The sequence below is a fragment of the Vespula vulgaris genome, chromosome 20 (genome assembly GCF_905475345.1).
Source record: "Vespula vulgaris chromosome 20, iyVesVulg1.1, whole genome shotgun sequence".
Classification (NCBI taxonomy): domain Eukaryota; kingdom Metazoa; phylum Arthropoda; class Insecta; order Hymenoptera; family Vespidae; genus Vespula; species Vespula vulgaris.
In genome coordinates, this window is record NC_066605.1 from 1,691,543 (window position 1) to 1,703,963 (window position 12,421).

At 37.1% G+C, this 12,421-nt stretch overlaps 1 protein-coding gene across 1 annotated transcript in view; it reads left to right on the top strand.

The window, feature by feature from the left end:
* Window positions 1–12,421, top strand: part of LOC127071055 (cyclin-H) — a 65,936-nt gene that overhangs the window by 52,500 nt on the left and 1,015 nt on the right. Inside the window, exons 3-6 of the mRNA XM_051009873.1 lie at window positions 11,330–11,395; window positions 11,472–11,632; window positions 11,884–12,108; window positions 12,187–12,360. Of these exons, the coding sequence (XP_050865830.1) occupies window positions 11,516–11,632; window positions 11,884–12,108; window positions 12,187–12,360 (516 nt within the window). The 5' untranslated portion in view covers window positions 11,330–11,395; window positions 11,472–11,515. The remainder of the gene's footprint in view (window positions 1–11,329; window positions 11,396–11,471; window positions 11,633–11,883; window positions 12,109–12,186; window positions 12,361–12,421) is intronic.

The window sequence follows — 12,421 nt, forward strand, 5'->3', positions numbered from 1 at the left end:
TTCTCTCTTCGCATATCATTACGAAAATTGTATTCAAAAGGTGTAACGCTTGAATCGATCGGGCCACTGTTACCTCTATAGGTATAGGTAGCGCCTAAGTGAAATTCGTATTGGAGGAGACTACGTCTGCCTCACGTGATTGAAGGCTCGCGAAATGTTAGCTTCCAGCGTAACACATGGTTCGCGCCTAAAAAAAAAAAAAAAAAAAAAAAAACAAAGAAAAAGAGAGAAAAGAAAGAAAGAGCAAAAAAGAGAAAGAAAAATGAAAAGAGAAGAAGGAAGTGGTAACTGGTAATCTTGGTAACTCTCTACGTGTTCAGAGTATACGACGTCTGCCTTGTAATTCAAATTCGATGCGTACGAAGAGAAGAAGGAAAGCTAATTTTATCAAAAAAAAAAAAAAAAAAAAAAACAAGAAGAAAAAAACAATGACACAATATTTCGCGAAAGAAAACTTCAGAAATTTTTTTTTTCGATTGACTTCAATGAATATTTTAAAAGAAAAATAAAGAGAGAGAATCGAATGTCCATATAAATATAACTGTGAAAAAATTTGTCGGAAGTTTTTTTTTTTCAAAAAAAATATTTTCTCGTCGAAACGATTAAGGATAGGATTCGAGAAATCTTCCAAGTTGATCTACGATCGCGTCGGCGTTAATATTCGAGGCGTCGCGTCGGCACGTGTATCAGTTCTAACGGTGGGTGTACCAGTGTCTAAGACTATGAGCTACCGTCGCCGGAAACCATTCTTCCAGCAACCACCCTCGCGGTACCCTTTCCGGTATAAAGACTGTAAATCTTTCTTAGCACGCCAACACTGGCCGTAGTACTCGAAACTGGCCTATTTTCATCGGCACGGCGATCTTGGTGAAAGGTTAGCAAGATAGTAGTCTCTATCGAGCCCTCGAATCATATGAAAATTCGAATTGCAAAGAGAGTAGGTAAGCTATACTGTCATTATTCGAAGGGGTCAGTATAATTTTGATAACTTTGTTTTCATTGGTCAAGAAAAGTATTGTTAAGGAAATTTCATAAATTTATAAACACACACAAACATAAATATTGATCTAACATAGTCCTAAGTCGAACATTGTTTCAGAATATTTTTTTTTGATTATCAAAGAAGAAAAGTATCGCTATCTGATGTCAATGAAAACGAAGATAAATTATAATCTTGACTATTTTCTCTTCAATTTAGAAAATAATCGTCCAACAAATTATCCAAAAATATATTAAAATATTTATCGAATTTATTTCTACATGCAAGATATATGTAGACCTTTAAAAAAGAAAAAATATTCAACCAACTTTCCATCCTGTTTTTTTTGACGATTAGATACAAGGTATCCGATCTGTGGTCAGTAAAATAGTTATGTGGCTTTTGTAAGTCGATCCGGACGGTTATATGCCTTGCGGTAAAACGAAAGGGCCCTATAGGACGAAAACGTTCGAATCGATCCGTCGGCAGACGCCACATAATAGATCGACCATACACACACACACACACACACACACATATACCTACTCTATTCTATTTTCTCTTTCTTTAAAACTTTCTCTGGAAGAACACAGTAGAATATACGTGCTTTCTGTCTCTGGGCAAAAGTTCGCGAGGATCGAGCCCCGTGGAGACGATTCGAGGATCGCGTTGCCTCGTGGTGGCTGTTGGGCCCTCGAGGGGTACCGAAAACCTAACCTCAAAACGCAAGCGGATAATTGGAGATAATGCTGGGGTTGCCGAGGCACCGTAATTGCACGAGGCCGGGCCCTTTCGAAGCATCCATCCTTTTCTACGCTACCTCCCCCCTCATCCCACTTCACCCCACCTCACCTCAACCCACCTCATCCCACCTCACTTCACCTCACCTCACCTCACCTCATCCACCCTCCTTCCTCCCTACACTATCCTCTTCCTCATGCTCTTTCCTCGACTACACTCGATGAGGCTAGCTGTCGGTTCGTCCTGCTACGTCCGTCTGTCGACCGCTTTCGCAGAACCCCCGATAGTACCTACCTAATTCGTCGGTTTGTTTCGTGCGGTGCCGTGTTATTACGCGGGTCCTGCGTAGACGGAGCTACGTAAGGCCCCATCGGCTTCTCCATGAGCATTCTCCTCAGAGCCCTGTTCTTCATAAGACCAGTTAGCCCTTAGGCCTTTTACCCCATCTCTCTCTCTCTCTCTCTCTCTCTCTTTTTTTCTCTTCTTCTTGTTGAAGTCAAAACAAAAAAAGAAAGAAAAAAAGAAAAGACAAATGATCTACTTTCGTGGACATTCGTGGACTCGATCGTGCGACTGATTTCGTACTAATGGCGTTAGACTTTTTTTAAGGAGAAAAAAAATTAGCTTAGATCTTTTTTCGAATAAAAGGAACAGACGAACTTGGGAGTTCGTGGAAGAAAAGAAAACAGAATTAGAAAAAGGAAATAAATGTTTCTGATAATCATTGACTCGATTAAACCTAGCTACGTAATTTTAACTATCGTCTATGGTCTATCGTTTAGCGTACACTACCTTTAATTAAATACTTCATCGATGAATTCTATCTTTTCAGAGTAATAAGATAGATGACAATGTTATCCGTATCTCGATTAACTATCTACGTATCGAAATTGTTTATCGGAAGATTATCAAAATGTTTTTTCTTTTTTCTCTTTTTATCTCGAACCGTCTCCAGAATTTTTCTCTTGCGGTTATTTATACCGTAAATATATCACATATAACAACCATAAATTATGTTGTCCCCTTTGGTTGAAGTTTGATAGAAGTACTCAATCTACTTGCATGAAACAGGGTTGTATATTATACTCTTCTACTTGATTCTCACTGGTCTTATTTAACTTTTTATCTTTTGCGGAAAGATGAAGGATAAAAATGAAAATGATATTATTATCATTACTTACGTCTTATTTTTATATCGGAAATTAATAAAAGTGAATTATGTATGCTGGTTTAATTGCTCTGACAAAAGTTCTTACGAAGATGGAGTAATGAAAAGAAAAATTAAAAAAGGATAATAATAATAATAATAACAATAATAATAATAATATAAAAGAATAAAAAAGAAGAAGGTGTCCTCGCGAAGAAACCGTCGCGGAGGTTTCAGCCTCTCGGCATCTTCTAAGCAGGCAACGTTACAAATTAGCAGATAATCAATTAGCTCGAACTTCCGGCGTGCTTGAGCAAACAAATGACAGAACACAACGTGCGGCTCGTAAAATTTTTGGTAATTAAAGGCCGCTGAAGGTGAAGGGCGGAGTTTTCAGAGGCAACCTCCTCGATTCTTCTCATTCCTTGCTGGACAACATCCGTCCTCTTCGTCGTAGGTGAAGTTCAGAAAAACAGACGGCAAACTTTTAATTTCACCGAAAGCGACAAAACCTAATGTAAATCTGCATATAGATGGGATCTCTTTCGTGTAATAGAGACGTGTAGTAGGAACGAATTACATTTAATCCCAATGATATTCCCTTTTTAATCTGATCGACTTTTTACGCTTGACCGTATCAAAGATTTTAATTTTGACGAAACGATTGAATATTGAAGATTTTATCGTATTGATAGAGAGAAAGAGAAAAGAAGAAAAAAGAAAAGAGAAATCATATTTTAGTATTAAAAACTCAAACGAAATGATTTCGATCTAACCGTCGGCAGGATCAGAAGCAAAAGTTTCGATAACTTCGATTAATGACTGGTAGAAATTTCTCTGATCGATGGCGCCAGAATCCGTGGAACTCGGTCTCGAAGGAGGACACAGATCGGCGGATTCTCGGGCTATCATTATCCACATCTGCCACGACCACGACGTTCGGTCGAGATACAGAGAGAGGAGGCTGTAATTAGGGCCTTTAAAATGGCGTATATTCCGTCATTCTTACGTCTTTGTTTCCGTAGCCGCGGGTTCATCGTATCGTCGTTAGTGTTTCTTCTATTTCTTCTTTTTCTCTTTTTTTTTTTTCTTTTTTATTAGATACCATGGCATGATTTCAGGGTGTGTGTCTGTTTGGATCCTAGTTCATAGAACACGTGAGAGATCAAATTCTCATATACCAGTTCTTATTTTACGGAAAAATAATGCTATAATTTTCTTTTTTTTTTTTGTTCTTTCTTTTATTTTCTTCAGAACATCCTTGGTTTTAGGATATGTCTATAGAATTTTAATTCTCGTGATATATTGAATCTCTTATGAGACATCGAACTGTCATATATTATTCTTCATTTTAAGGGAAATGGCAATATGATCCTCGTTGTCTTAACGTTTCAGAACATATCCTTTTTCAGAACACCGACGTGATTTTAAAGTAACGTTTTGAATTCTTGCTCGTAGAATTGGTATATATTATTCCTCGTTTTCAAGAAAAGAGAAACAAAATCCTCGATAATTGACTCGTTCCTTAGAATTTAATCTTGTTTTATAAAAAAATTGCTAATACGATAATTTCGAAGTTTCTATGTAAATATTCGCTCGTAGGATACATTTGATTTCAGAGAGATAAAAATTATCTCGCTTTAAGGAAAATAAGCAAAAAGAAAAAAATAGATAAATAAATGAAAAGAGAAATTATTTTCTCGTTGAATCGTTCCTTTAAATTTATCCGAGGTAACTGATTGCATTCAAGTTTTCTTCGCCGACGGAAGGAGAGTTTCGTTGAAGAACAGGAGTTAGTTCGATAACTAGGAGGATCTTATCTCTTGAGCTCCCAGTTTCGAGGCTTCTACTACCTTAGGGTTTTTAAAAGGTACACCCTCGAGGTAAGATCATGCTTTGAGGGCGCCGCATCGCGCCAACCACGCCTCCTCCACCGTTATTTACCTCCGTCCTTTTCGCCCTTGCATTTTTATTGCCTCTATCTTTTCCTTTTTCGACGTAGGTCCTCGAAGCCCGGGAGCGATAGATACCTACCCTCGGCATCAATAACGACTCCGGGTATCTAGACTATCCTACCATCTTTACGGAGAAACCACTTTTCCATCTACTATCATATCTCTCCAAGTACTTAGTTACGTAGTTTTCTTTTAGCTACTCTCTTTGCGTCGCTTCTTTCTTTTTTTAACCTTCTTGTTTAATCTTTTCCGTTTTTACATTTTTGTTTTCCTTAATCTTTCTTCTCCCCTGTTTTTTCTCCACTTGTGTATATACAAATGATATAATAAAATAATATGAGGGTTAGTAGTTATCTTTGATACAAATGGAACCATCCACTTTGGCGTCATGCAAATAACCATAATAAAAAAAGAAAAAAGAAAGAAAAGGAAAAAAGAAAGGGGTGCAGCCAACGTGCTAGAGAGATGTTTATCTCGGGAGATACGTTGAATATTTATAAGTAATGAATTTCACCTCTGAGACTAGATATTTTATCGTATTTAATTGATACTGCTTGAATGCTTTATAATATAGATATGATAAATTAAAAATATTATAGCTATTGCTATCCATCCATCTACATATATATGTATATGTGTGTGTATATCTTATATATGTACACATACACATATATACACATATATAGATATATTCTTTAATATGTTTTTTATTTTTCGTTTTCCAACTTTTTTTTTGAGAGGAAAAATTTCCCTCTCCAATATTTTCCTCTCATGTAAATCGATAACCGTTAGAAAGAACTATCGTGAAAGCAATAATTTTCTACTTTAGATAATGATCTTTTATATAGTAGCCAAGATTTTAATAATAATTTAACAAATCGTCGTCTTTGATATCTTCAATATAAATCCCCCACGCCGTTAAACGATCCTATTATTTTTAATTCTCGCAAACAGGTTCTCTGTTGAATAACTTAAAGGTATTATCGAGTTACACTGTTAACTACAGGTAGCAACGACCTAATGATGAACGTTAGAATGTCTGTCTTATCAGATTTGCTAGACTAACGTTTAAGTGCCAACGTGTTGCATATTCGATTATAGACGAATATAAGTGTTTGTAGAGTGACATCGTTAATTTGTTCGTCTCGTGACAAGTCTCGATATATAAAATTAAATATGAGAAATTAATATAATATTAAATAGGTAGATAAGATTATGTATATTGTCCACACATATATATATGTAGGTATATATGTATATAACCAAATACTCACTCTCATCATTGAGTTTCTCGCAAAGATATTACCGTATACTCATCTGTATAGAATATACGTTCCCCAAAATGGCGACCGCAAACTCTTTGAAATCACGATTTTCGATTCACAGAACTTTCACTTCTAGCATTGTCACACTTTATATATAAAAATTCAAATAAAACACCTAAACTTAATCGATAAAAGGTTTATAACCTCTGATTCGATCAGATTCAACGAGAGTGATATGTCCAAGGTTACCAAAATGGCGTCAGAGTGGCAAGTTATCCATCATTCGAACCAGAACGATCGATCCGCGGTAGTGTCATTGATTCTCATTGATTAAAAGAAGAAAATCAAAATCTGAGTTAGCTAAGAACGAAAGACGCAGGAGAACGGACAGGTGTAACGCGTAGCGGCAGTAGACACCAACTGATCTCACATAACAACGGCCGATAAAATTGTTGCGTTTCCACCAAAAATTATCCTCTTTTTTCCCTCGCGGTATAAAAAGTACAAAATTGTGGTAATTTAGCCCCCACCGCGATGGCCGGCAAGGCTCCGCTCATTGCCCACGGGGAGAAGAGAGGCCAGAGCATAAGAGGGATGGGAGAGTGAGAGAGGAGAAAAGGTAGGGGAGGAGGTGAAGGAGGATGGCGAAGCTCGCGAGATTGCGAGATGGAAAGAGAGGGAAGAGCTATTTGCCCGTGACTACGAACCGCACTAACGATTATAGACATGAGACGATTATAGTTTGATATATAGTAGGTAGGTATGTAAGTACATACCTGTTCACGTAAACAGTGATGCTCTTCTCTCTTTTACCTTTTAGCTTTCTATCTCTTTTCAATTCGTGTTTAAAGGAAATAACGATGGAGATATGGGTAGGGAGGAAACGCGCGCAACGTATATATCTCTCGTACATGACGCATCGCGACGAGCAACTCGCGATTTTCAGAAATGGAATCCCGATTTGAAGATTAAAAAGACGGAAGAAAAATGTCGGAGAAGAGTTTATGAAGGCGCGTGTACACTACCGAGAGATCTTTTTTATTCGAAACATTTTTCGTAAGGAAAAAATAATTTTGACGAAACACTGGCGATATCACAACGAGCACGGTTACTCCTGTCTCGTGGCGCTACTCGTGTGAACTCGGCCGGTGCTTAAGCCACCGAGAAGGGGCATACTATGAAATTAGTATAATCACGATCAAAATTACTCGTGCCGGTCCGTGCTGAACCACCAACCGCCGCTCAAATAGCCCGCTCCGCCGTCGCCAATCGGAGCTCTTCGGCCGGCGGCCATCTTGCGCGAACCTGTGTGCGCCCGAGCAGCCAGGAATTACCGCAAAAGTGGATAATCTTGACTTTTCTTCGAGGTGTGTAACGTAGAACGAGTTATTCGTGAACCATCGAGTTATTTTTTCGAATAAACGAACTGTCGAGATTTTCTTTATATAAATACGATCGATTATTTTCGTCGTTCTTTCTCGTTATAACGTTAATAAAAAGTTCAGTTGAAATATTATTATTTTCACGTGTGTACGCACCTTTAACGTATTCACCCCGGCAAGACATACATCATGAAAAGGTGAATCCTCTCAGTTACGTTCCGTTACGTTACGTTACGTTACGCGTCGAATGGGCCGTTGATTATAGTTCGTTAATTATCGCTGTCCGCGGTCAGCCAAAATTAGAGGATTCAGAAGGTCACAACTCTCGTTCTCGCGAATTAAGTCGAGCTAATAACGAAAGAGAAGAGAGCAATGAAAGAATATTCTTTGAGGCAATGAGAAATAAGCTCGGACTTTTACGCGTAAAATACATCATATACACAGAAGGAAGGTAGTTAGTATCTTTGTGTATGGTAGAACTGTGTGATCATGATAATCTATCGGAATCCTTCGTGAAAGATCACGGCGGACGTAGTACATCTACTACTTTCTTAATGACTCAACGAACGGATAATAAACCTTCATGCATAATGCAGTCACCATAGTTTCTCTCTTTCTCTCTCTTTCTCTTGCATTTTATATCAATTTGAAAATTATCCTTCCATACTCCATCCTCATATATTATTCAATAAAAATATTATTTCTTTATTTTCTTTTCTTATTTTTTTTCTTTCATTCTTTCTTTCCTTCCTTGCTTTTTTTTCTCTTTATTCATTCTCAAGAAGAGCTCGGGAATATGATAATAGATGAAATAAAAGGGTGAAGCGAAAGGAGACAGATTCTAAAAGTGCATAAAAAAAAAAGAAAGAAGAGAAAAAGAAAGAAAACGAGGGAGGGAAAAATCAGTAGCATAAAAATACAGCTCGGCAAATTCTTCTCCCGTTTTTCACCCCGGGCACGAATAAGAATTAGGAACGAGTCGCGAATGGATCGCGAAAAAGGATCGCTAAAGAATCGGGCCTCACCGATTTGGAGTATACTCTTACCTCGAGGCGACTTTAAACTTGCTGCAGTGGGTCTAGCCACTGCTATCTCTTTCTCTTTCTTTCTCCTGGTCTGTCTCTCTCTCTCTCTCTCTCTCTCTCTCTCTCTCTCTCTCCTTCTCTGTCCCTCTCTGTCTCTGTCCTCTGTAATTATACCCATGTATACGAACCCACTTCGTTGCTGTCTCTTTCTTCCATCTCTACTTTCCTCCGTACTAGTCTTCTTCTTCTTCTTTTCTGTCTCTCTCTCTCTCTGTCTCTCTCTCTCTCTCTCTCTCCCTCTCTTCTTTCTCTCTCACTCTGTCTACTTGCTGATCCTTCTCTTCGTTTATGCCCCTGGCTAACTTTGCACCCGAACTTCTTCAGACTCTCTCTCTCTCTCTCTCTTTCTCTCTTTCTCTTTCTTTCTTCTCTTTTTCTTCCTTGCTTTTTCTTCTTTTTTCCTTTTTTCTTCTTTCATTTTTCTACCTTTGTCTTTCTTCCATATCGATTGTAGGGACTCGTGATTTTAAAATCGTTTCAGTGATTTATCAAATAACATGAGATCATCAAAACTGGTAGCAAAACTAGATAGAAATGATATCTACAGGATCATCCAAAAGTTTCTAGATGATTTGAAAAATTAATTTAGTTTTTATCGAATCCCTTCATCTTGGTCAATATAATTAGAGATAAAATATTTTTTTAATTCGCTTACTTGTTGTTGTTTTCTCTCTCTTTTTCTTTTTTCTTGTTTTTTTTTTCCTTTTCTTTTTGCATGAAGAAGAAAAAGCATAAATTGATTTGCATATAGGTAGATATATATGTATATGCAAGTACAATAAGGAAACAGAAAAGGTCCTGACATATGAGGAGAATAGGCCACGTGACGTTTCGACCACGGAAGGGTTTGCGTGCGACCAGAAAAGCAGTCAAGCCAAAGCCCGAGGAGTGTTAAAATCAGGCGTGATACCGCTTTTTGCGGGTTAACCAACGACGATACCACCATGGTATGGTAACGGTAACATGCGATATGTACTAGGTCACGTACTTACGTACATTTCATGGAATTACTTCAACCGATACTATATACATAGATTGGCTAACTTGAAAGAGGAATGTTACTGGTTATAAACTCTTGGATAAAATTCATCGAAGAAAAGTCATTTTGTTTTTCTTCGTATGAATAAAAAATGACATACCTAGATAGGATCTTTCTCTCTCTCTCTCTCTCTCCTTTTTCTTTTCTTTCTCGTTAGAAAGGGCAAGATCATTTGTCAGTTTTTAACATGTCACGAATATGGCGGCATGTACAACGTGGCTAAAAGTTAGAATATCTGTTCTATCGAAGTAAGGGTAATTTGTCAGTGTAGAGAAGAGGGTTGGATTCCTAGAGGAAAGTCACTCTTGATTACGGCGTAGCAGAACCAAGTTGGATATAACACGGCGAAAGTAATCCACTTTATTCCGTCACACCTCGGGTAGCCAAAGTTGAGCATTGATTTTGCATTAGGACGAGGCGAGTAAACCATTTGACTTCCTCCTTTTCTTACGGCAAACGCGATTATTGGAAAACGTTCGTGTAGAAGTAGATATACCTATAAGAGAACTCCTAGCTCGCATACGTGCGTGTCTCTCGGATAAAAGGGAAAGGGTGGTGGAACACGCGAACTTTGGAGGGTGCTGGTAACCGCAATGTTAGATTAATGGCGGATGTACTTCACTTTCGGGGATAGCCGTATCTTTCCTTCCTTTCTTGGATTTCGGCGGAAGCGAAACCGCTAGGGTTTCGTACATTTACGTACTACCTATATATGCATATATGTCTATACGTGTATTCTAATTTGCCTAACAAATTATCGCGTTGTTACTAGGAAATGAAGAAAAAAAAGAAAGAGAGAGAGAGAAATATATAATACCATAATAGTTGATTTTAAAATAGTAGAGAAAAATTGGGAAAAAGAACAAATAAATTATATCGATCGAATTATAGAATATCTTTAGTTTATCCGATGTTACTTATAGTTACGATTGTACTGATATTAGGATTGAAATAATACAAGTAAAGTGAATGTTGGTAAGAGATCGTCCATCGAAAAAGATACTTTATCTGACGATGTAAGATCGAAAGATCGATGGAATCGATATTATTCAAAGTCTTGGATATGACGATGGAGGACAACGACGAGGAGCAATCGTGTAACGTAAAGGCAACGTAAACTAGCCTGCAATAAAAAATGAGGAAGAGTTATGGCTGAGGTCTGTACTCTTAAAAGAGAGGCGAACGAGCGAGCGGCAGCTCGAACGGCCGACGATAGCCTCGAGGCAAGAAACGAGGTGGAGAAGCAAAACGGGTAGATCCCAAGTCTCGATCGTGATAAGATGCAGCGGCGTTGTCGGTTGACAAAGGGTCGTTGGAACGCCCCTTCAGATCGGACGTGCAACCGCTTGGGGGAGGCGTCCATATTAAAATCGGTTCTGCCTCACTCCACCATCTCCCTGTCGCCGATCTTGTTTATTACCGTTGTGTGTAGGCGGCTAGTTTGCCAGAAAACATCGCGTTCGTTATTCCTTCCAAATTTCTCAAATCGTTCTTCGCTTCCTTTATTCTTAAATGTGCGATAAAATTATTCCAAAATAAAATATTTATTCGTAATAACATTTTTATCTCAGTTTTAATTTCATAAAGGATATATAAAGAAATTGTACTTTTAGAAATGTTTGGAATTATTTAAGTTTTGATACAATGTCTTTATTAATTCACATTAATTTTATTTAAAATTTAATTTAATTTAATTATGATTTAAAAATTAAATTGATGTATATTTTGTAATGTAGGTGTCGTTCGTACCGACGTGTCTGCGCATGATACAACAAGCTATGCTGCCCTCTAGATAGCAATTGGTAAAGTACTTTCATTACGACGCACGTGTAACACCTGTCGGCTGTCGAATTAATCATAAGTTTATATTTTTGTTAGATTTAATTGGAATTTATTCTTCATTCTGGCGTCGACGTATAGAAATGTTTCCTCAAAGCTCGCAAAATAGGTTTTGGATGTTTAGAGACGAGAATGAATTAACGGCGTTAAGAGAGAAGACGAATGCTGATTTCATCGAAAAACATGGTGCCAATATGTCTGTAAGTTCTTTTAACGTATAAAAAAATCGTATTATAGTAATTAAGGTTAAGCGAATTAAATAATCTTCCGTTGTAACTTCCTCGTAAAATAATAACCTTAACGATATTCGATGGACTGTTAGGTTATGTTTACGTTTAACTCTATCGATAATACAGCACCTTACACTTAGATAATAATTTTACTATTAGTATCTATTTCCTATTTTCTTAAATGCATAGAACATCCTGTATATTTTCATATTACTACAAAGCCACAAGAAAGAGAGGCACATTTTCTCTCCGACAACGAAGAGCGTACACTTCTCAGATTTTATGAATTACAATTACGTGATTTCTGTCGTCGTTTTACACCTCCAATGCCTAGAGCTACTGTTGCTACTGCTCTACATTACTTCAAGAGATTTTATTTAAGGAACAGTGTAATGGATTATCATCCAAAAGAGATATTAGTCACATGCGTATATTTAGCTTGTAAAGTAATTATCTTATTATATTCTAATAACATTAGGATTATAAAACTATTGTAGCATAATATAATGAAATCATTTTCACAGGTTGAAGAATTTAATGTTTCAATATCTCAATTTGTTGCAAATATTAAAGGGGATAGAGAAAAAGCATCAGATATTATTCTTAACAACGAATTGTTACTTATGCAACAACTGAATTATAATTTAACTATTCACAATCCATTTAGACCTGTGGAAGGATTAATGATTGATATTAAGGTGTATTACTTATATATCACTAACTATTTTTTTTTTAGAGATTTGTATATTAATGCATTAT